The sequence below is a fragment of the Orycteropus afer genome, unplaced genomic scaffold (assembly GCF_000298275.1).
Source record: "Orycteropus afer afer isolate SDZICR_OR568_19922 unplaced genomic scaffold, OryAfe1.0 scaffold00237, whole genome shotgun sequence".
Lineage (NCBI taxonomy): Eukaryota > Metazoa > Chordata > Mammalia > Tubulidentata > Orycteropodidae > Orycteropus > Orycteropus afer.
The window spans coordinates 520428-542109 of NW_006921824.1; the positions used below are offsets into that span (position 1 = coordinate 520428).

Consider the following 21682-nt stretch of genomic DNA (forward strand, 5'->3'; position numbering starts at 1 on the left):
TTTTTATTTCTTCTCTTACCCAGTCTTTCTCAAGGAGGGTATTGTTCAGTTTCCATGTGTTTATTACTCTTTTTCCATGGATCTTCCTATTACTGATTTCTAATTTGATGCTTTGCAGTATTTCAGTGTTTTTAAATTTATTAAGGCTTGCTTTGTGGCCTAACATATGGTCTATCATGCAGAATGTTCCATGTGCACTGGAAAAGAATGTATATTGTGCTGCTGTTGGGTGAAGTGCTCTGTAGATGTCTATTAAGTCAAGTTAGTGGCTTGTGTTGTTTAGCTCTTCTGCATCTTTGTTGAGTTTCTTTCCAGTTGTTCTTTCATTGAATTCACTTTTTTACTGTTATGAAATGCTGCTATGAACATTGGTGTGCAAAGTTTTATATGAACATATATTTTCATTTCTCTTGAGCACTTAGATAGTAGTGAACATTCTGGGTCATATGATAAGTCTGTTTAACAGTTTGAAGAATTTTTTGGCATGCAGATTTTCATAAATCCTTTTTTAAATTAATTTTCATGTGATTGGTAATAATGTCCCTCCTACTTTTCTGATTTCAGTAATTTCTACCTTTTTCTTGGTCTTGCCAAAGTTTTGTCAGTTCCTTTGATGTTATCAAAGAACCAGTATTTGATTCCATTGATTCTTTTCTAATTTTTTTTTTTTTTGATTCTCCATTAATTTCCACTCTTAATGTTTATCATTTCCTTCCTTCTGTTTGCTTTAGATTTAGTGTGCTGTTTGTTTTCTAGTTTCCTAAGATGGAAGGTTAGGTTATTGTCTTCTCTTTTGACATAGTCATTTCTAGGTATAAATTTTCCTCTGAGCACTGGTTCAGGTGTATGTCATATTTTGGATGGCAGCTATGCTTGTTACCACTATACTACCAGCTCCATATCTCTTATTTTGGTGTGTTATGTTTTTGCTTTCATACATGTCAAAATATATTCTAATTACTCTTATAACTTATTTTTTGACCCATTGGCTATTTAAGAATATATTTTAACTTCCAAATATTTGTGTATATCCCAGATTTTTTCCTGCTGTTTATTTATAATTTAATTCCATTTTGGTAGGAAAACATACCTTACGTTATTTTCATGAACGTACTTTACAACTTCAGTCTATTGAGATTTTATCTTATGGCATGACTTTAATTCCTTAATCTGTAGAATGCTCTGTAAAATAAGGTTAAAGTAAGGATAACACAGGACGAGGTGGTATTTAATCCTGTTATACATAAGGCTTCTGTGACTTAGAATTGACTCGACAGCACCAAACAATAGTAAAGATAGTAATATCCACTTCAGAGGGCTTTTGGAAGTAGTAAATGAAATAGTGTAATTGAAAACACTTCTTATAATTGTGGGACTAAATTAATCTGTTGGAAAAGCAACACTGATTTTAGTTGTAAAACCTAGGGAGAAGAGACGTAGGAGAATCAGTGATAGAGTGGGAGACTGGGAAAACAGAGTAAGGTGACAAAAGAGAACAAAAGATGGAAAAGTGGCAGAGTTTCATAAACTCAGGAATGACATTCTGTACTCAATAGATTTTGACCATCACTGGATTATGGTGGCTGTTTTTATCCATCTAACAAGGTAGTCAAACTATGGTCAGTTTTTGTTTCTGTCCACCAGACATTCCAATTTGAATTCCAACGGCTTCAAGGAATCTAAACCATTGTTGCCACTGGTGGTTTAAGTAAGGTAAAATTGGAAGGGTTAGAGGTATGATGTTCCCATAACTCCAGACAAAATGATCACAAATCCATTATTCTAAACTGTAAGCTTATTTAAGGTGTATTAAGAATCTCAAACTCTTGGTTCAGTACCGAACTCCAAAAACTCTTCATACATTAAATAATAAAATCTCCTGTTGTTTCTCTTGTAATACAAGCATTTATGTTAAAAAAAAGAGCACAGGGAGGCAGTTTCTGGTTTCTGTCACATTCCTTCCCTTTGACAAACTGAACAATTGATATTTAGCCACTTGAAGGGTGTACCTTTATTGGATTTGTTTGTTTTTGTTTTGCTGTGATAATGTTGTTGTTGTTAGTTGCCGTCAAGTCATCTCCGACTCATAGTGGCCCTCTATACAGCAGAACGAAACATTGCCTGGTCCTGTGCCAACCTCATAATCCCTACTACCCCCAAGTCCATCGCTGCAGCCATCATGTCAGTCCATCTCGTTGAGGGCTTTCCCCTCTTTCACTGACCCTCCACTTTACCAGGCATGACATCCTTCTCCAGAGAATGGTCTATTCTGACAACATGGCCAAAGTAGGTGAGATAAAGTTTGGCCATTCTCTCTTCCAAGGAGCATTCCAGCTGCACTTCTTCTAGGACAGACTTGTTAGTTTTTTTAGCAGTCCACAGTACTTTCAGCATTCTTCGCCAACACCACAACTCAAAAGCATCAATTCTTCTTTGGACTTCCTTATTCACTGTCCAGCTCTCACAAGAATATGAGGTGGTTGAAAATACCATGACTTGGGTCAAGCACATCTGTCTTCAAGGAGATATCTTTGCCCTTGGGAACTTGAAAGAGATCTTTTGCAACAGCTTTGCCCAATGCAATACATCTTTTGATGTCTTGACTGCTGCTTCCATTGGCATTGATTGTAGAACCAAGCAATATGAAGTCTTTGACAACTTCATTGTTTCTCCATCTATTGTGATGCTGCTTATTGGTCCAGTTGTGAGGATTTTTGTTTTCTTTATATTGAGGTGTAATCTATACTGCAGACTTCAGTCTTTAATTTTCATCAGTAAGTGTTCCAAGTCATCTTCACTTTCAGCAAGCAAGGTTCTGTCATATCCATACTACAGGTTGTTAATGAACCTTTCACCAATCCTGATGCCATGTTCTTCTTCATATAGTCCAGTTTCTTGAATTACTTGCTCAGCATACAGATTGAACAAGTACGATGAAAGGCCATGGCCCTGATGCACTCCCTTTCTGATTTTATACCATGCAACATCCCCTTGTTCTGTTCGAACAACAGCCTCTTGGTCTACATACAGTTTCCTCATGAGTATAATTGTTGTTGTTGTTGTTGTTATGTGCCGTCGAGTCAGCCCTGACTCATAGCGACCCCTCCTTGGGTTTCCGAGGCAGTTATCACTACGGAAGTAGGATTGCCCAACCTTCCTTCCGAGGAGTGGCTGATGGGTTTGAACCGCCAGCCATCTGGTGAGTATAATTAAGTGTTATGAAATTCCTCTTCTTCTCAATGTTATCCACAGTTTGTTATGATCCACCCAATTGAATGCCTTTGCATAGTCAATAAAACACAAGTAAACATCTTTCTGGTATCCTGTGCTTTGAGCCAAAATCCATCTGAAATTAGCTATGATATGTCTTACACCATATCCCCTTCTGAATCCAGCTTGCATTTCTGAAAGCTATCTCTATATTGCTGCAGCTGTTTTTGAATTATCTTCAGTAAGATTTTACTTGCGTGTGATATTAATGATACTGTTTAATAATTTCCACATTCTGTGGGATCACCATTCTTTGGAATGGGTACAAATATGGATCTCTTCCAGTCAATTGGCCAGGTAACTGTCTTCCAAATCCCTTGGCATGGATGAGTGAGTGCCTCCAGCACAGCATCCATTTGTTGAAACATCTCAATGGTTATTGAGTCAATTCCTGGAGCCTTGTTTTTCACCAGTTCCTTCAGTGCAGCTTTGACTGTGATAATGGTTTGTTTTAATAGCTTACTGATTTTTTGTTACAACAAAAGTGGAATCAGTTTTGTCATCTATAATTCTACCAGAAATTTAGACAGAATCACTGTTTATAATTTTGGTGTACATCTTTCCAGGCCTTTTTATTCATAGTTGTATGTTCTTTTATCAACAGAAATGAGATCATATACACTGTGCGTGTTATGTTGTAATCTGTAACACCACACTGTGAACAGCCTTATTAAGAAAAATATTCTTATTTTTCATCATTTTCTTATTGTAGTCCATTGTACATGTATATTTAATCTAATTAGACAATCCACTGACTTTTAAAAAAAAATTTCATATTTTCCTTACTAATAGAAGCAGTGATGATCCTTGTAACTGAATCACTATAAAAAAACCCACTGCCATCAAGTCGATTCCAACTCATAGTGACCCCATTGGGTTTCCAAGACAGTAAATCTTTATGGAAGTAGATTGCCCAGTCTTGCTTCTGATGAATCACTGTACATATCCTTTATTTCTTTAGGATAGATTCCTACAAGTAGAATTGCTGGACCAAAAGTTGAGGACATATTTAGAGCTATTGATTCATGTTGCCACATGGCTTTCCAGAAAGGTTATTCTACTTTATATTCAGTCATGTATCAGCAGTGTTAAGAGAGTGCCCATTTCTCTCTAAGGACATTTCATTGTTGCATTTCTTTGAGGAAGTTTGAACATGTAGATAAACAGGAGATAGTTCTGTGCCACACAGCACAGCCAGTAAGCCACTAAACCTCATTTACCCACATGGTAGCACAAAATGAAAACAGATTTCAAAAGATTTACATAAGGCTATTTTTATGGTGGGTAATTACAGGAAATAGAAATGCTTGGAGGGGTGTTTTACCCTTTGCAGTTAACATTGAGGAGACCAGCCACATTTTTGTATTCTACAGATCTTTTATTTTTATATATAGTACAAAAATACACATCTTTTGAGAAAATAAACAGTAATTCTAGTAGAAGATTGTGAAACCAGGTAGATCAGTATAAATTTTGGAAGCAAATAATTTTTTTCACAACTAATTATATAGTTCAGTGTAGTATACATGTGAAGTAATTCGTAACATTAATTGGTTTGATTAGGAGAAAAGAAGTTTCTGATCTCACAGGGGAGAATGTTTTATGTTTTGACAGTGTGGAAACCAAATGAAAATTTGTTTAGGACTATTTGAGAAACCACTGCAGAAGACTCTGAATAACCTCACTTTTAGTTGTTCATCTGCCTCCGTGTTTCCTTGAGGTAGAAATCTATAACCTTGGAAGAAAGGCTTGGCAATCCACTTCTTTTTTTTTTTTTTTTTAAATTTTATTTTGATTTGGGTGAAGATTTACAGAGTAAATTCACTTTTCATACAGCAGTTCACATATACTTTGTCTCATGTCATTGACCAAAATTTACAATGCAACAGCTCCCCTCCCACTTCCTCCCCATAGTTACCTCCTCCCAGTGTCCATCCCTTCATACTCTTCTGCGCCCTGAGCTCTCCCTGTGCATAAGCAACCCTTCCTTCTCCCATGATTGTTCTCTCCAGGGCGTGTGTCTACTTGAGGTAAATGTTTAACTCACATGCCTGTACTTTGTTTGGCTGGAAACCACAGGTGTGGGTTCACTTCCAGACCTGAAGGGCAGCTAGGGACCATGGTCTCAGTGGTTCCACCAGGCTCTATTGGACCAGCAAACCTGGTCCCCACCTTCTTCTTTTTTTTTTTTTTTGGCAATCCACTTCTAAAAAAGTTATTGTTGTTATTATGTGCCGTGGAGTCGCATCTAACTCATAGCGACCCCTCCTTGGGTTTCCGAGGTGGTATCACTGTGGAAGTAAATTGCCCAACCTTCCTTCCGAGGAGTGGCTGGTGGGTTTGAACCGTCAGCCTTCTGGTTAGCAGTCAAAATGCCTTAGGCACTATGCCACCAGAGCTCCTCTTCTCTTAACATAGGTTATTGTTTTATTGTTGTTATGTGCCGTTGAGTAGGACCTGACTCATAGTGACTCCTCCTTGGGTTTCCAAGGCCGTATCACTATGGAAGTGGTTTGCTCAACCTTCCTTCCAAGGAGTGGCTGGGAGGTTTGAACTGCCAGCCTTCTGTTAGACCGTATGGAGCACAGTTGTACACTGACATATATAGGGTCATCATGAGTCAGAATAGATTCAACAGCAACTGGTGAGTGTAAAATATATCCTACATTTCAAAGACTTAGTACAAAAATACCTCATTAACATTTCTTAATATTGATAACATGTTGGAATAATACTACTTTGGATTTATTATATTATTAAATATTATAAAAATAAGAGAATTAGAGATAATTAAATTGTTGTTGTTGTTGTTGTTGTTGTTTGCCGTCGAGTATGCTACCAGAGCTCCTAATTAAATTGTTAGATTATATTTTAATTCCAAAATAAAATTTTTAACTATAAGTAACTATGAGAATAAGCTTCCTTTTGATGGAGACTTTTTCATTCTTTGAGGTGCAAGATAGAGATCTCTATGTCTTTACTAGTTAGAGGAAGTTGGACATTTTGACTTAACTGCATCAAAATGCAAAGTATGCCTTTTTTGGTCATTAAATAATATGTGGGGAAAAAAAATCCTTGATCAGCTTAGCCCTGTTTCTACTCTAGGAGTTGGAATGAGGATATCTGTTTTACAAGTGACTTAGTAGTTTTCGAAAGTTGGAAATATTATGGCTTTTTTTTTCTAGACTGCATTAAAATGTCACCATCAAAATGTCATCAACTTAGTCAAGATGACTGGATATACAAAATGGCTTCCACAGTTTATATTTACTTTTCTTGAGAAACCCATTGGTTAATTTCTACTACTTGTGGTCTCATGAGTTCAAAAACATGTTAGTCAGCCTTAAGATATAGGTAATACTCTTATCTGGTTCTCCTTAGTGTTAACTTTTTTTTTCCTAAAGAGATCCCAAACTTTTGAAACTATAGACTCATTAATTGTGAGGTTGGAGAAAAATTATAACAAAAAATTGCATATGAGGACTGTTTCCCCAAAAAAAGTATTGGCTCAAGAATAAAATTATTATGCTATATTTCCTTTTGTAGTCTTGAAACTTCATGACAAGTCTTTGAGAATAAATACAAATCGTTTTTGCATCTCTGCAGGTTGGTATTGTGCGTGATCGTCTGATTCAGTTCATCTCTAAATTACAGTTTGCTGTGACTGTACTTTTGGCATCATGGATGGAGGAAAAACAACGTCGAAAATCAACTGCCACTTTATGTATACTCAACATTGTCTTCTCTCCGTTCGTGTTGCTCTTCATAGTTTTTTCTACAGTACTTTCTTCTCCTTTACTTCCTCTCTTTACCCTTCCTGTGTTCTTGGTGGGGTTTCCCCGGCCTATTCGGAGTTGGCCAGGAGCAGTGGGCACTGCAGCCTGTATGTGTGCAGATACAGTGTACTACTGTCAGATGGTCCCAAGTTTGGCTGCTGCACTACAGTCTGCAATGGCAGGCGGAAGTTTAGGTAAGTAAATGAGTTGTGCTTATGAAATCTCCAGTCTTTTGATCCAGCTGTATAATGAGCTATAAAACATTCCAGTACTTTGATGCATAGGTAGAAAGACTAAATGTGAAATAGAAATATGCTTCCTAGTCCTTATTGAGGTAGTTATACAGTTAAAAACACTCAGGAAAATTTTAACTAAGGTGATTTGACAATTTTAAAACACATTTTTCTTGAACAAAATCAGGTGACGGTCCTACCAGTAAAACATGAAATATTTTTTCCCCTAAGATTTCCATGAATTTATTTTTTTTAAGTTTTTATTGTGATTTGGGTGAAAGTTTACAGAGCAAAATCATTTTCCATACAGTAGTCCATACATATTTTGTTGTATGGTACTGACTGCAATTCCCCACAGTGTAACAGCTCTCTTCTCACTTCCTCCCTGTAGTTACCTCTTCCCTGTGTCCCTCTTTTCTATGCATTCCTGCCCTCTAAGGTATCTCCCTTTTTCAAATACTGCCCTTCTTTCATGATTGATTGTTCTAAGAAATGTATCTACCTCATGTAAATGTTCATCCTATATGCCTGTCCATTGTTTGTCTGAAAGCTGTGGGAGTGAGTTGAATTCCAGACCTGAATGGTAACTAGGGGTCATAGTCTTGGAGGTTTCACCATGCTCTATTAGACCAGTAAACCTGGTCTTTTTTTTTTTTTTTTAATGATTTTGAGTTTTGTTCCATATTGTTCTCCCACTGTATCCAAGATCTCCTGTACTGATGAGTGGTTGACAGTGGTAGCTGGGCATCATCTAGTTCTTCTGGTCTCATGGTTATATAGGCTGAGATTCTATTAATTTATTATAATGCATTTATGTCAGGTAGATGTAAAGGCTTAGATCCATAAAGAGTAAAAACTAGTTTTACATAATACTGGATTAAAGAGGAATTTGTTTATACTTTACTAGTTATTGTGTAGAGACTAAAGCAGTACACTAACTGCAAATTCAACTATATTGTATTTCTCAGTGTTGCTTTTAGAAAGGTCCAAGGTGATGGTAATAGTGTATAGTCTCCTACCATGGTTTAGCCCCTGAAACCTATTTTAGAAGTGACAGATAACTTTCTGGCAAATTGATGCTAGGTAGAGTAGCAATTTTAGATCAGAATATTAATGCAGTGTTTACCTGGGGTGAACTTCTATAATTGTTTATTATGTTAGATAATTAAGGAAAAAATTTATCTTTGGCGTAGTGCCTAAGGTGTCTGACTGCTAACCAGAAGATTGGCAGTTCAAACCTTCCTCAGAAGGATGGTTGGGCAGTCTACTTCCTTGGTGATACCACCTCAGAAACCCAAGGAGGGGTCGCTGTGAGTCAGATCAGATTCAACAGCAGTGAGTTTGGTGGTTTTTTTTGTTTTTGTCATACAAATTTTTTATGAATAACCATTTCCTTATATGACATTTCTGTACTTTTATCCAGTTCCAATTAATTTCAATTACATAATGCTTGGCTACTTTTAAAAACATCTGTGGAGTTAACCTCACATCTGAAATAGGAAATCTCTTAGTAATAGTGTAGAAATTATACTTTATTATCAAATTAGCTATACCTAGCCAAGAAGTGTGTTGTGTAGTATTTCCTTGGGAAAAAGCATTGAGATACCATTTTACAAATATCTGACTGGCAAAAATTTAAGTCTGACACTACCAAGCATTGGCTAAGGGTGTAAGGAGCAAGAACTCTCAAACTTGGACAGGGTATAAATTTATGCATCTACCTTGAAGAGTAAACTGTTACTAAATATGTGCATATCCCATGGGCCAGGGATTCTAGTTCTAGAGAAACTATTACATGTGTGTCAGGGATCCCCGGGACCGCCCCTACGATTGATTATTCACTGTTGTTGTAGTTGTTGTTATGTGCCGTCGAGTCAGACCCGACTCATAGCAACCCCTCGTTGGGTTTCCAAGGCAGTACCACTACAGAAGTAGATTACCCCATCTTCCTTTAGAGGAGTGACTGCACTAAGACACAAAAAAAAAAAAAAAAAAAAAAAACCAAACCCACTGCCATCTAGTCGATTCCGACTCATAGCGACCTTCATTGGGTTTCTGAGGCGGTAAATCTTTACAGAAGTAGATTGCCAAGTCTTTCTTCCACGAAGTGGCTGGTGGATTTGAACCACCAACCTTCTGATTAGCACTCAGATGCCTTAGGCACTATGCTACCTTGATTCACTAGGAAGACTGAGCATATACTTGTACTCAAGGCTAAGATACATTACAGCAAAAGAACACAGAGCATAATCAGCAAAGGGAAAATTCACAAGAGGTAAAGGCTGGAGGAGACCAGGTACAAGCTTCCATAAGTCCTTTTCTAGTAGAATCACTCACAACACACTTAGTTCCCCAGCAATGAGTTGTGATGGTATTGGTGCTGACATGTGTGCTTATGCAGGGAAGATCATTGGACATTGGACATTTCCCAGAGTTTTTACTGGGGACTGGTTGGTTTACACAGGCTCTCTATGCCTAGTACTTACCAAAATTCCAGGCTCCCAAAAGGAAGGTAGGTGTTCAGCATAAAGCATATTGTTTGCACCAATAGTTTAGTCATAGTGAGCCACTCTTGGCAGTTAGGCTGGTGTTATGGTTACCTAGTGCCACTCTGACAGAAATATACCACAAATGGGATGGCCTTAACAAACAGGAATTTATTCTCTTACAGTTTGGAGGCTTTAAGTCCAAGTTCAAAGTGCCAGGCTCTAGGGGCTGGGTGATAGCCCCTCAACCTTGGGGTCCAGCTCTGCCTCCTGCTCCCGGCCCACTGGAGCTAGAGGCTTTTTTTCACTCAGCCGCTGGCTGCTGAGGCTGACAAACCCAAGGTTGACAAGTAAAAAGATACAGTCCTGATGTTACCAAACCACACGGCAGGCCATTAATTCAAGTCCATTGTAAGTCCCAAGGTCGGCAGAGCATGGCAGGCTGCTGAACAGCGGGCTACATGCAGGGTCCAAGTGTGCCATAAGCTAGAGACCATTCCCAAAGCTGCGTCCTATATACAGGAAGCAGAGCACATACCCAAAGCAGCTATTCAGCTGTTTGTGGTAGATCCCCCCACCATGGAGTTGATTGCCAGTCTCATCATGGGGAATAACTACCACCAGCTGCCCAGCCACTCAACCAGGCCCAGCCAAGTTGACACACAAAGGTAACCTCCATAGGTAGTAATGCCAGCCAAGGGACAACCTTATAATCAGGGCTTTCAGAGTATAGCAGTCAGGCTGCTATGTTAATTCTTTCTGTATAATGTGCAAGCCAACTTGCACAAACATAGCCTCTGCGTCATGAACAAGAGCAAAAAATTGGCAACATTTGAAGTGTTTATCAACAGGGAAATGGAGATTCAGATTCAGTATATTCATGCAGTGAATTCTCTACAGCAATTAAAATGAGTGAACAAGAGCTGGTTGCAGTTGGCTTGGACATATCTCAGAACTGAGAGAAAAAAATAAATATTTAAAATATTTGTAGAGTGTGATAGCATTTTATACGAATTTTTAAAACCACAAACATTTTTATGTATCTGTATATATGGGAGCTCTGGTAGCATAGTGCCTAAGCCACTTGACTGCTAACTAGAAGACTAGCGATTCCAACCCACCAGCCACTCCTCAGAAGGAAGATAGGGCAATCTACTTCCATAGTGATACTGCTTCTTAAACCCAAGGAGGGGTCGCTATGAGTCGGGTCCAACTCGATGGCAAATAACAACAACAACATATGTATAGATATATAAAAAGTCCAAAATACTTGAAATCATTAATGTGAAGTTGGCTTTTGTATATTTAATACTTTTCCTAATATACTTAACATTCATATTTTTTTCGTTGTTATATGCTGTTGAGTTGGACCTGACTCATAGTGACCCTTCCTTGGGTTTCCGAGATGGTATCACTATGGAACTAGATTGCCCAACCTTCCTTCTGAGGAGTGGCTCTTGGGTTTGAACCACTAACCATCTGGTTAGCAGTCAAGTGCCTCAGGCACTACGCTACCACTTTCTGATTTGTTCACTTTTATAAAAATATATCCTAGAATTCCTATTCTTAGCTACAGATTGTGTCCTCAAACTAACCTTATAAAAAGTTTAATTTAATGCTTCCTGGGGTTCCAAGGCTGTACAGAAGTAGATTGCCTAGTCTTCCTTCCGTGGAGTGGCTGGTGGGTCTGAACTGCCAACCTTCTGGTTAGCAGTCAAATACCTTAGGCAGTACACCACCAGAGTTCCTTAGATTGCCTTTTTTTTTTTTTTTTTTAAATGGCAGTCTAAGCAGCTCTAATGGCATAGTGCCTAAGGCATTTGACTGCTAACCAGAAGATTGACGATTCAGACCCACCAGCCACTCCACCGAAAGAAGACTAGGCAGTCTACTTCTCTACCACCTTGGAATCCCAATGGGGGTTGGATTGAATCAGAATCAACTTGATGGGAGTGAGTTTGGTTTTTGGAATATACAGCGGGAGCTCCGGTGGTGCTGTGGTTAAAGTGTTGGGCGGCTAGCCAAAAGGTGGTTTGACCCTACCAGCCACTCAGCAGGAGAAAGATGAGGCAGTCTGCTGCTATATTTACAGCCTTGGAAACCCTATGGGGCAGTATTCTATTCTGTATTATAGGGTCGCTATGAATCAGAATTGACTCAGTTGCGGTGGGGTTTTAATGTGCAGTGAGGGAGCCCTCATGGCACAATGATTACGTTCTTGGCTGCTAACCAAAGGTCAGCAGTTCAAACCCACCAGGGGCTCTGCAGTAAAAGACCTGGCAATCTCTTCCTATAAAGATTACAAACTGGGAAACCCTATGAGGAAATTCTACTCTGTCCTTTGGGGTCACTATGAATTGGAATCCACTTCATAGCACACAATAATATGCAATGAATGGTACCTTGGAATTGCCATGAATCAGAATTGACTGGACAGCAGCAGGTTAATATGCAATGAATAGTTGCTTCTATTCTTGACCTAATGAGGGGGATGAATGAACTATGAGTCAGTTCCAAGTGTGTTACCAATTTTGAAGATTCACGTGACAGAATAAAACAAGCCTGAAAGTGATTCCTTTTTTTCTCATTTGTTTCAGGTCTCCTCTTACCTGGCTCTCATTACTTGGGCCGTTTTCAGGATCGTTTAATATGGATAATGATTCTAGAACGAGGCTACACTTACTGCTGTATTAACATTAAGGTTAATGTTCATTTGAAACCTCTTTAGAGTTTTTATAGTACGTTTGTAACATTTTATTTGTTATATACATACGAAACAATAGCTTAGTTGAAAGAAGAATATCTTTTTAATTACCTGTGAAAACACCTAGGAATTTTAAAAGTATATTTCGGTATGCACATCATGATGGGCAGACTAGTATTGATTGTATAATACAGCATATTCTTTTTTCTCTTTAGTTGAGTATTATCTCAAAAGTGTGAATCAGTGATTTTTAAAAAAAAAAAAAAACATTTTAACATATAAGCATTCTCATAATAAAAACCCCACTGCCCCTAACTGCTACATCCCATTTTTCTCCTTTAAGAGCAAAATGCCTTAGTAGAGTTGCTTATAATCATCTCCAATTTCATTCCTTCCATTCTCTTTCCACGTTAGGTGGAAAGGTTTAAACCCATTACTCCACCAGAACTGCTCTGGTAAACTCGCCAGTGACCATCACATTGCTAAATCCAGTGCTGAGCTCCCAGGCCTATCTCACTGGACCTTTCTGCAGCATTTGACACAGCTTATCGCTTCCTTCTCTTCACTTGTTTCATGAGTCACTTTCCTTTCATGATTCCTTCTTTGTATTAGACTTCCCCAGAGCCCAGTCATTGCTATCCTGGTTGCTTAGGCCACAAAACATTGAATATTTGACTCCTTTTTTACTTCTCCACCCACATCTAATTCATCCAGGTGTTCTGTTGAGTCTACCTTTAAACCATAACCTGTATCCTGCCACTTCACACTTGCCTGGTCCCAGGCACTTTCAACCCTTGCTGGATAATTGCAGTAGTCTTCTATTGTCACCTGCTTCAATCTCCTACTACAGTCTGTTCTCAAGGCAATAATAAGACTGACCTTTTAAAAATCTAAGATTGTGCCATTTCTCTCAGAACTCTGCAGTAAATCACTTTCATAATATGCAAACAGACTTGTACAAACATAGCTTCCACATCATAAACAAGAACAAAAAATTGGAAACATTTGAAGTGTTCATCATCAGAGAAATGGATATGCAAATTCAGTATATTCATACAATGAATTCTCTACAGCAGTTAAAATGAGTGAACTTTCATTCAGAGTAAAAGCCAAAGGCCTAAATGGTCAGAGGCCCTATGCCTCGTTTTTGGCCCCTTTACTATTTTAACCCTCTCACTCAACTCCAGCCTACGGGCTGTTCCCTCTGCCTAGACTACTCGTCTTCAGATAGCCAAATGACTGCTCCCTCATTACCTTCAAGTCTTGACCCAGATATCACCTCAATGAGGGCTCTGTGGCTATTCTCTTTAAAATTGTACCCCACCTCCATCCCTGTACTGCCAATCCCCCTTGCTTTCCTTTCCTTTTTTTTTTCTTTTTGTCAAAGCACATATACCTTCTAGCATACTATGCAGTTTACTTAGTTATTAGTTTCATTATTGACTTCCCATCTTCCCCCACTCTAATGTAAATGTCACAATGGTAGCAATCTTCATTTGAGGATATATCCGAAGCCCCTAGAACAGTCCCTGGTACATGATAGGCCCTCAGTAAATACTTGAATAAATGGATTTTTTTGTCTTAGCACAGATTGGATAAAATTGGTGGCTAAAGCTGTATCTTTGATCTCTTGATTTCTCAAAGAATAGTCCTCAGATCAGCAGTATCAACATTACCTGGTAACTTGTTAGAAATGGGATTTCTTGGGCCCATCTCTGGACCTACTGAAACCCTAGGATGGACTCAGCAAGCCACGTTTTAACAAGTGCTTCTACGGATACTGACTGAGCTAGTCTGGGGACCACTGTTCTAGTCTAACCTGCTGTTCTGGTTACCTAGTGCCACTCTGACAAGAATATATCACAAATGTGGATGGCCTTAGCAAACAGGAGTTTGTTCTTACAATTTGGAGGCTTTAAGTCCACGCTCAAAGTGCCAGGCCCTAGAGGCTAGGTGAAAGCCCTTCAACTTTGGGCTTCAGCTCTGCCTCTTGCTCCCAGCCCACTGAAGCTAGAGGCAGTTACTGGCTGCTGAGAGTAATAAGCCCAAGGTCAACAAATAAAATGGCACAGTCCTGATGTTACCAGACCACACGGCAGGCTATTAATTCAAGTCCATTGTAAGTCCCAAGGTCGGCAGAGCGTGGCAGGCTACTGAATATCAACACAGCTGCATGCAAGCGTGCCATAAGCTCGAGACCATTCCCAAGGCTTCTCCTTACATACCGGAAGCAGACCACAGCCCAAAGGCAGCTACTCAGCTGCTTGTGGTAGGTCCCACCATGGAGCTGATTGCCAGTCTCATCATGGGGAATAACTGCTACCAGCTGCCCAGCCACTCAACCAGACCCAGCCAAGTTGACACAAATTTAACTACCACGTACCTGCCAAGTAGAAGAAGGCATGAAAGTCATGGAAAATATTGAGGCTATTTTATTGTTTAATTTTGTTCTGTTATAAAAAAATGGTGTCATAATACCTAAAATGTGCATCCTTTTATTGATACTCTATGGACTGTGGCATATGTGGGATAAAAGTGTACTTTTTGATGTTAGTCTTTTTCCCTTTTTTTTTTTGGCACAAGCTGGCTTATCTATGACATTTTACTAGCATTTATATAACACAGTATTTTATTGCCTAATTTAATCTTCACAGTCCTGTGTGCTAGGATTATTTTTCTTTGAAAGAGAGGGAAAAGGGATCTTAGAGTGACTTACTCAAGATTGCATAGCCAGCATCTGGTGGAGTCATGACAAAGGTGCGTTCTGGTGTCACATCCGCTCCTCCCTGGATCATAATACAGTCTGACAACATTGCTTTTCATCAGCGGCACTGGCGGTTTTGTAAACATGTATAAATAAACAACAGTGAACAAACAGTCACCTGGTATGCCCTCTTCAAGTGATTCCTTCTAGGAGGGTAATCAAAATATGTTCAGAACTCATATAGGAACATACTTGTAAATTCATTCACTCGACATGAATTTCTTGCAGACCAGCTATGTGCCAGGGACTGATTCAGGCACTGGGGCTACAGTAGTTATTAAATAAATAAATTTATTTTATTATATTATTATCATCATCATAAACTGGAACAGGAGAATGGTTAAAGTAGTTGTGGCACATCCATGAAGTAGAACAATGCACTTACTAATCTCATGTAAAATGGAAATGGTAAGTATACAAAATTGCTGTACCTCCTGTAATTTCAATTTTGCTTTTTTAAAAATAATCATTTAAAATTTTTAATAAGTGATTCAACCTGGCTATACTTATATTCTTTTAACGTTATGTTTATAATCAACAAAGTTGTTTTGCCAGTTTACACTGGACTTTGTCTAATATCTTTTAAAATAATAGTAGCATTAATTTTAACATCTGTATTCCATATAAGATATATTAAGTGCTACACATTAAGTTTTAATTAGAGTCTAGCTCTTGGGTTAAAAGGAACTTTTGCATTTTCTGTATTTTTATTATGAGAATTCATGAGCATTTACATGACTAGTTGCTTTTCTCTGTAATAAATTATCATAAACTTGGATACTTTTTATTTCCACGTTAGGGGTTAGAATTGCAAGAGACATCCTGTCACACTGCTGAAGCTCGAAGAGTTGATGAAGTTTTTGAAGGTGCATTTGAACAAGAAGAATATGCAAGAATATGTTCCCCGAATGAACACTTTGGAAACATCTTGACACCCTATACAGTTTTACCTGTGAAAGTATATTCTGATGCCAGGAATGTCCTCTCTGGCATAATTGATTCTCATGAAAACTTAAAGGAATTTAAAGAAGACCTTGTTAAAGTCCTTGTGTGGACACTTGTTCAGTACTGCTCCAGAAGGCCCAGCGTGCAGGAGAATGCTCACGAAACTGGAAACACAGGGGAGGTGCCTCTGCCTGTCCCATCCGCTTTGAATCCTTCACCACAACCCCAGTGCCCAGAAGACATTGATAGTTTAAATTCAGAAACTTTAGATGAGTGGTCTGACGATAATATTTTTGATGATGAGCCAACCATCAAAAGGAAAAAAGAAGAAAAAGATCAGTTGAAAGTTTTGCCAGATACAAATTTGCCTCTTCCAGGATCAGTAGAATCATGGGAGGTTAATGATAATTCTACAGGCAAAGTTCCTGATAACAGTCTTTATAAAGCAGTTATATTGGGATATCCTACTACTGACAAAGGAAAACAAGAAGACATGGCATATATCCCTCTCATGGAGTTTAGTTGTTCACATTCTCACTTGTTAAGCTTACCTGAAGAGTGGAGGGCTAACTGTTTGCCTACCTCCAAAATGAAGGAGATGAGCTCATTATTTCCAGAAGACTGGTACCACTTTGTTTTAAAGCAGTTGGAATGTTTTCATTCAGAAGAAAAGGCCTCAAATGTGCAAGAAGAAATTGCAAAGGACAAAGTTTTAAGAGACTTTTATATTCATGTAGTAATGACTTGTTACTTTAGTTTGTTTGGAATAGACAGTATGACTCCTAGTCCTGGTCACATACTGAGAGTTTATAATGGTGTTTTACCTTGGTCTGTTGCATTGGATTGGCTCATGGAAAAACCAGAACTATTCCAGCTAGCACTGAAAGCATTCAGGTAATTCATTTTGATTATTTTAACAGTGGTAAGTAGCATTGGCAGAAAACTGTTGATTTTTTTTTTTAGGTCACGGCTAAAGGGGCATGGAAGTGACATCTGACCACGTCTAACTTCACAAAAGACAGAATCACCATCAGCAGCTCTAGGCCTACTCCTCTGGGCTCATAAGGCTAGACATGCCGCCACCCTCCAGCCCACTTAACCAACCTTGACACCAACGGTCCCTCTCGTGGTACCCACCACCTCTCTGCTAGTTTTGATAATTCACTGCAGGGGTCACACAGAACTCACAGATTATGGGGTTTATTAGGGAAGAAACAGGCTGCAGTTCAAGTTCAGGAACACGCCCAGTCTCTCTCAGCCGGCAGCCTCTCAAGCAGCACGTCTCTCTCAGCCGTCGGTCAGAAGGATATCCTTCTGCCTGTAGGAGGGCTCATTTTGAGCCTGGCACATTTCCAAAACCAACCAATCCCAACATCAGAGTTCTACACACCTGAGCGAGAGCAAATTTTTCCAGAAGATTACTTCATGCTGCCCCAGGATGGATGACTTTTAACAAGCAGCTGCTCGTTTGCTCACGGTAAAGTGGGAGTTACAGAGACTATGGCTAGAAAAGCCATACCATGTAACTCACTACACCACAGTCACCTTTAGGAAGGCATTTTTTTTATTGCTAACTAAAAAGAACATTTTTTCTAAAAAAAAAAAAAAAAGTGCTTAGTACTTACTGTGTTTATTTCAGGACTACACTTTTAGTTTGTATTTGCTTTGGTTTTTATGTGAAAGACCTGTTTGATTCATATGTCATACTGGACTTGTTCACTTTAACTGCATCATTTCTCCATAATCTTTTTGTCAGATACTTGTGATTGTAGATCAACATCTTAAAAATAGTAATTTAAGAAAATCTATTTCATATTTGAAATTGATACAAAAATGTAAAATTTTTGATTCTCTATTTGTTTAGGTATACTTTGAAACTAATGATTGATAAAGCAAGTTTAGGCCCAGTAGAAAATTTTAAAGAGCTAACTAACTGCCTTGAAGAATATGAAAGTGACTGGTACATTGGTTTGGTATCTGAAGAAAAGTGGAAGGAAGCAGTTTTACAAGAAAAGCCATACTTGTTTTCTCTGGGGTACGATCCTAATATGGTAAGTTTTAAAATGTGTTTTTAAATATTTCTTTATGTATTAAGTTTAAAAAACAGGAATCAGTTATAAAGTATATGAACAAAGTAATGGAGATTGAACATTCTGGCTATGGATATATTAATTCCAGTTTTAAGGCATTTGTAATATGATTTTATGCCCAATATAGTCCAACCCTAGAATGGCTGGTTCATTTACTTTTGGAAACTTAATAGGAGCCAATTAAAAATAATTGTGTAGCCAGCTGTTGTGCAACATCTGACCTATAAGATAGCCAAGAAGCTCTAATTTGCCATAGCATATTTATGGATTGTATTCCTGTGCCCAGTTTAACTATGAGTTAGTCACTTTGGATTTGACCCCTGAAAGAATAATTTGTATGTGACAAAGTATTTCTTTCACTGACATCTGTGTTTTAAAGCAAACCTTATATAAAGTGAATCCGCCTGAGAAAATTCAGAGACTCAAAATAGAGCATAGTTTTTCTGTGATTTACTACTTAGTCTCATTGCATTTAAAATGTCATCCAGTGTGCACAATATGAAAGATTCAATGTTAAGAGGCTGTTGCAGTTTCTACTTCTGGCATGGCAGCATGGGAAATTAAGCAGGCACACTCCCCATTAAAAATGTTTTTAAAATAACCATTTAAAGTCTTCATGCAGGAAATGAAGAAACATTTGTTAATATGCTAAAATTTGGTGACCGCAGCAAGGAACTGTGATATTTGAACCAAGACTCACTCCCCAGCCCCTTTCCACCCCACTCCACTCCAGCTCAGCAAAACAGAAACTTGATATTTAGACTGTATAGCCAATGCAGGGCTCCCTCTCACTCCAGCTCCCAGTTAGGGGGCTATTTTCCCAGGAAAGGCAGGACTTCATTAGTTCTCATCCTGCCACCATCTCCCTGGTGCCACCAGCTGGTGCCAACAGTTAGGAGGCTCTTTTCCAACCAGCCCCTTGCACAGGACAGAGGTTCTGCCTTGGATGTAGTACCACTGAGAGCACTGTCCCTGATCACCCTTACCCTGGCTGGGAAGGCAGAGGCGGCTCTAGGCCTTGAGATGCAAGCCAGGAAGACCTGAGGCTACTGCCCCACCTCCACCAAGCACTCATATCTCAAGGCAGGGTGTTACATAGAGAAGCATAAAAATGTTCTAAAATACCTGTGAATATACTAAAAAATACTGAATTTCCACTTTAGTAGTAAATTGTGTGGTATGTGAATTTATCTTAAAGCTTTTTTTTTTTTAGAAAAGAGCTGATTGCATGATGATTCACTGACTAGTATATATACTTTTATGTATCACTGAAGCCAGATGGGGTGAGTGAATAGAAAAGCAAAGGAAGAGAAGGAGCTGGGATTATGTTGTTCTGCTCATTAAGCAGAATGGCTTCCAGCGAATATTTCTTCTCATACTTAGAGAGCTAGGGAAATAAAAGTGATTCTTGACTCTAAAGGCAAGCAACTCATATGTGTACATTTTAATATACCACTTTCTCTTTTTCATCTTGGGAGAAAGTTTACAATTAGATTATTTTTTCCTCCTAAATTTATAAATTAAAGACTGAATGTTTCTTTTCTTTTTTTCTCCCTCCTTCCTTTCTCCCTGTTCCACCCCCTCCCCCCCTTTTTTTTTCCTTTTAAGGGAGTTTACACTGGGAGAGTACTTACCCTTCAAGAATTACTGATCCAAGTTGGAAAATTGAATGCTGAAGCTGTTAGAGGGCAGTGGGCCAATCTTTCATGGGAATTGCTGTATGCCACCAATGACGATGAGGAACGTTACAGTATACAAGCTCATCCACTTCTTTTAAGAAACCTTACAGTACAAGCAGCTGACCCTCCCCTGGGATATCCAATTTATTCTTCAAAACCTCTCCATATACATTTGTATTAGAGCCCATTTTGACTTGTAAACATAGTATCTTTGAATGAGATACCTATATTTTTTTCATCCTAGAAAGTAATAATGTGCTTCCTAAAATCTTTATTAGATTTTTGTCTCTTTGTTAGATGCTTGAGAAAGCTAAGCTCCATAAATTTAATCTCTTAACCATCTTAATGGTTAAAAACAAACAAAAATATGTCTAACATAAAAGTTAGAACTAGTTGGCCAATATTTGTGCTCTCTGGATTGTGGTAGGGTTTCAGAGATAGTATAAACCATTGTATAAAGTTGTTGTTAGGTGCCGTGGGGTCAGTTCCAACACATAGTGAACCGATGTGACAGAGTAGAACTGCCCTCTAGGATTTTCTAGATTGTAATATTTATGGAAGCAGATCACCAGGTCTTTCTCCCACAGAGCCACTGGATGGGTTTGAACCACCAGCCTTTCAGTTAGCAGTCAAGTGCTTAAATGTTGTACCATCAGGGCTCCTTTGTTTAAAGATTAGATAATGTATTTTTTAATGTTTTCTTACATGTATGATAGGTGACTTGCATTGCTATGTAACTTTTACATACTTATCAGTGTTTCTAAGTAATGATAATGGGTCCTGTTGAAGGGGAACGTAATGTGTGTTTGTGTGTGTCTGTGTGTGTGTGTGTGTGTATATATATTTGAAATATAGTTAATTTTTATAGTATTTTCAAACTTCGTGCTGTTTTATTTTAAATTCAACAGTTTGAATATATTTTCTTTTAATAAACTTCAGAAACCTTAAAAACTTTCAGTAAAATATCTTATAGTAAAGTATCTTAGATATCAGTCCCCTCCTAATAACCTTTTTTGTATATGTGCAAGGAGAGAAGGGTTAATCTGTTCATCATGTTAGTACTGACAGGACTAGCAATATTAGGGTAATCTGAGTATGATTGCCAGAGACCATTTCATAGGTATGACTCCTCTAACTGAATATACTGCATCTGAAAAATGCTTTACCCAGTGAGATTACTTACTACTAGTGTTGTCTTACTGTATCTGATCTAAAGACAGAAAGAGAAGGAAGAAAATTTACATAATATAATTAGAATTTTATTATCATTCTCTTGCTGCCTAGGAACTTCCTGCAGGTACTTAAAGAAGGATGAACAATAAATCTACATTAACTGAGACATCAATTTCCTCTACCCCTTATTTATTTCCTCTTAAAAAGTTGCTGTGAAGTCGATTCTGACTCATAGTAACCATATAGGACAGCAGAACCACTCCATGGTTTCTTGCCCATATTTGCATGGAAGCAGATTGCCAGGTCTTTCCCACAGAGCCACTAGATGGTTTCAAACCATCAACTTTTCCATTAGCAGCCAAGTGCTTAACCATTTGCATCACCAGTGCTCCTAATATGATAGAATATCTAAAATATAATTGAAAATCACACATCATAGCAAGAACCAAGAAAATCAATTTGAGGAAACACAACTGATGCCAACACCAAGATGAATCAGATGTTAGAATTATCTCACAAGGATTTTAAGGTGGCTGTTACAAAAATGCTTCAAGAATCTGTT

At 38.3% G+C, this 21682-nt stretch overlaps 1 protein-coding gene across 1 annotated transcript in view; it reads left to right on the forward strand.

Moving 5' to 3' along the window:
* PCNX4 (pecanex 4) overlaps positions 1–20128 on the forward strand; it is a 35340-nt gene extending 15212 nt beyond the window's left edge. Inside the window, exons 6-10 of the mRNA XM_007949074.2 lie at positions 6877–7240; positions 12363–12466; positions 16033–17072; positions 18043–18229; positions 19877–20128. Of these exons, the coding sequence (XP_007947265.2) occupies positions 6877–7240; positions 12363–12466; positions 16033–17072; positions 18043–18229; positions 19877–20128 (1947 nt within the window). The remainder of the gene's footprint in view (positions 1–6876; positions 7241–12362; positions 12467–16032; positions 17073–18042; positions 18230–19876) is intronic.
* The last annotated feature ends 1554 nt before the right edge of the window (positions 20129–21682 follow it).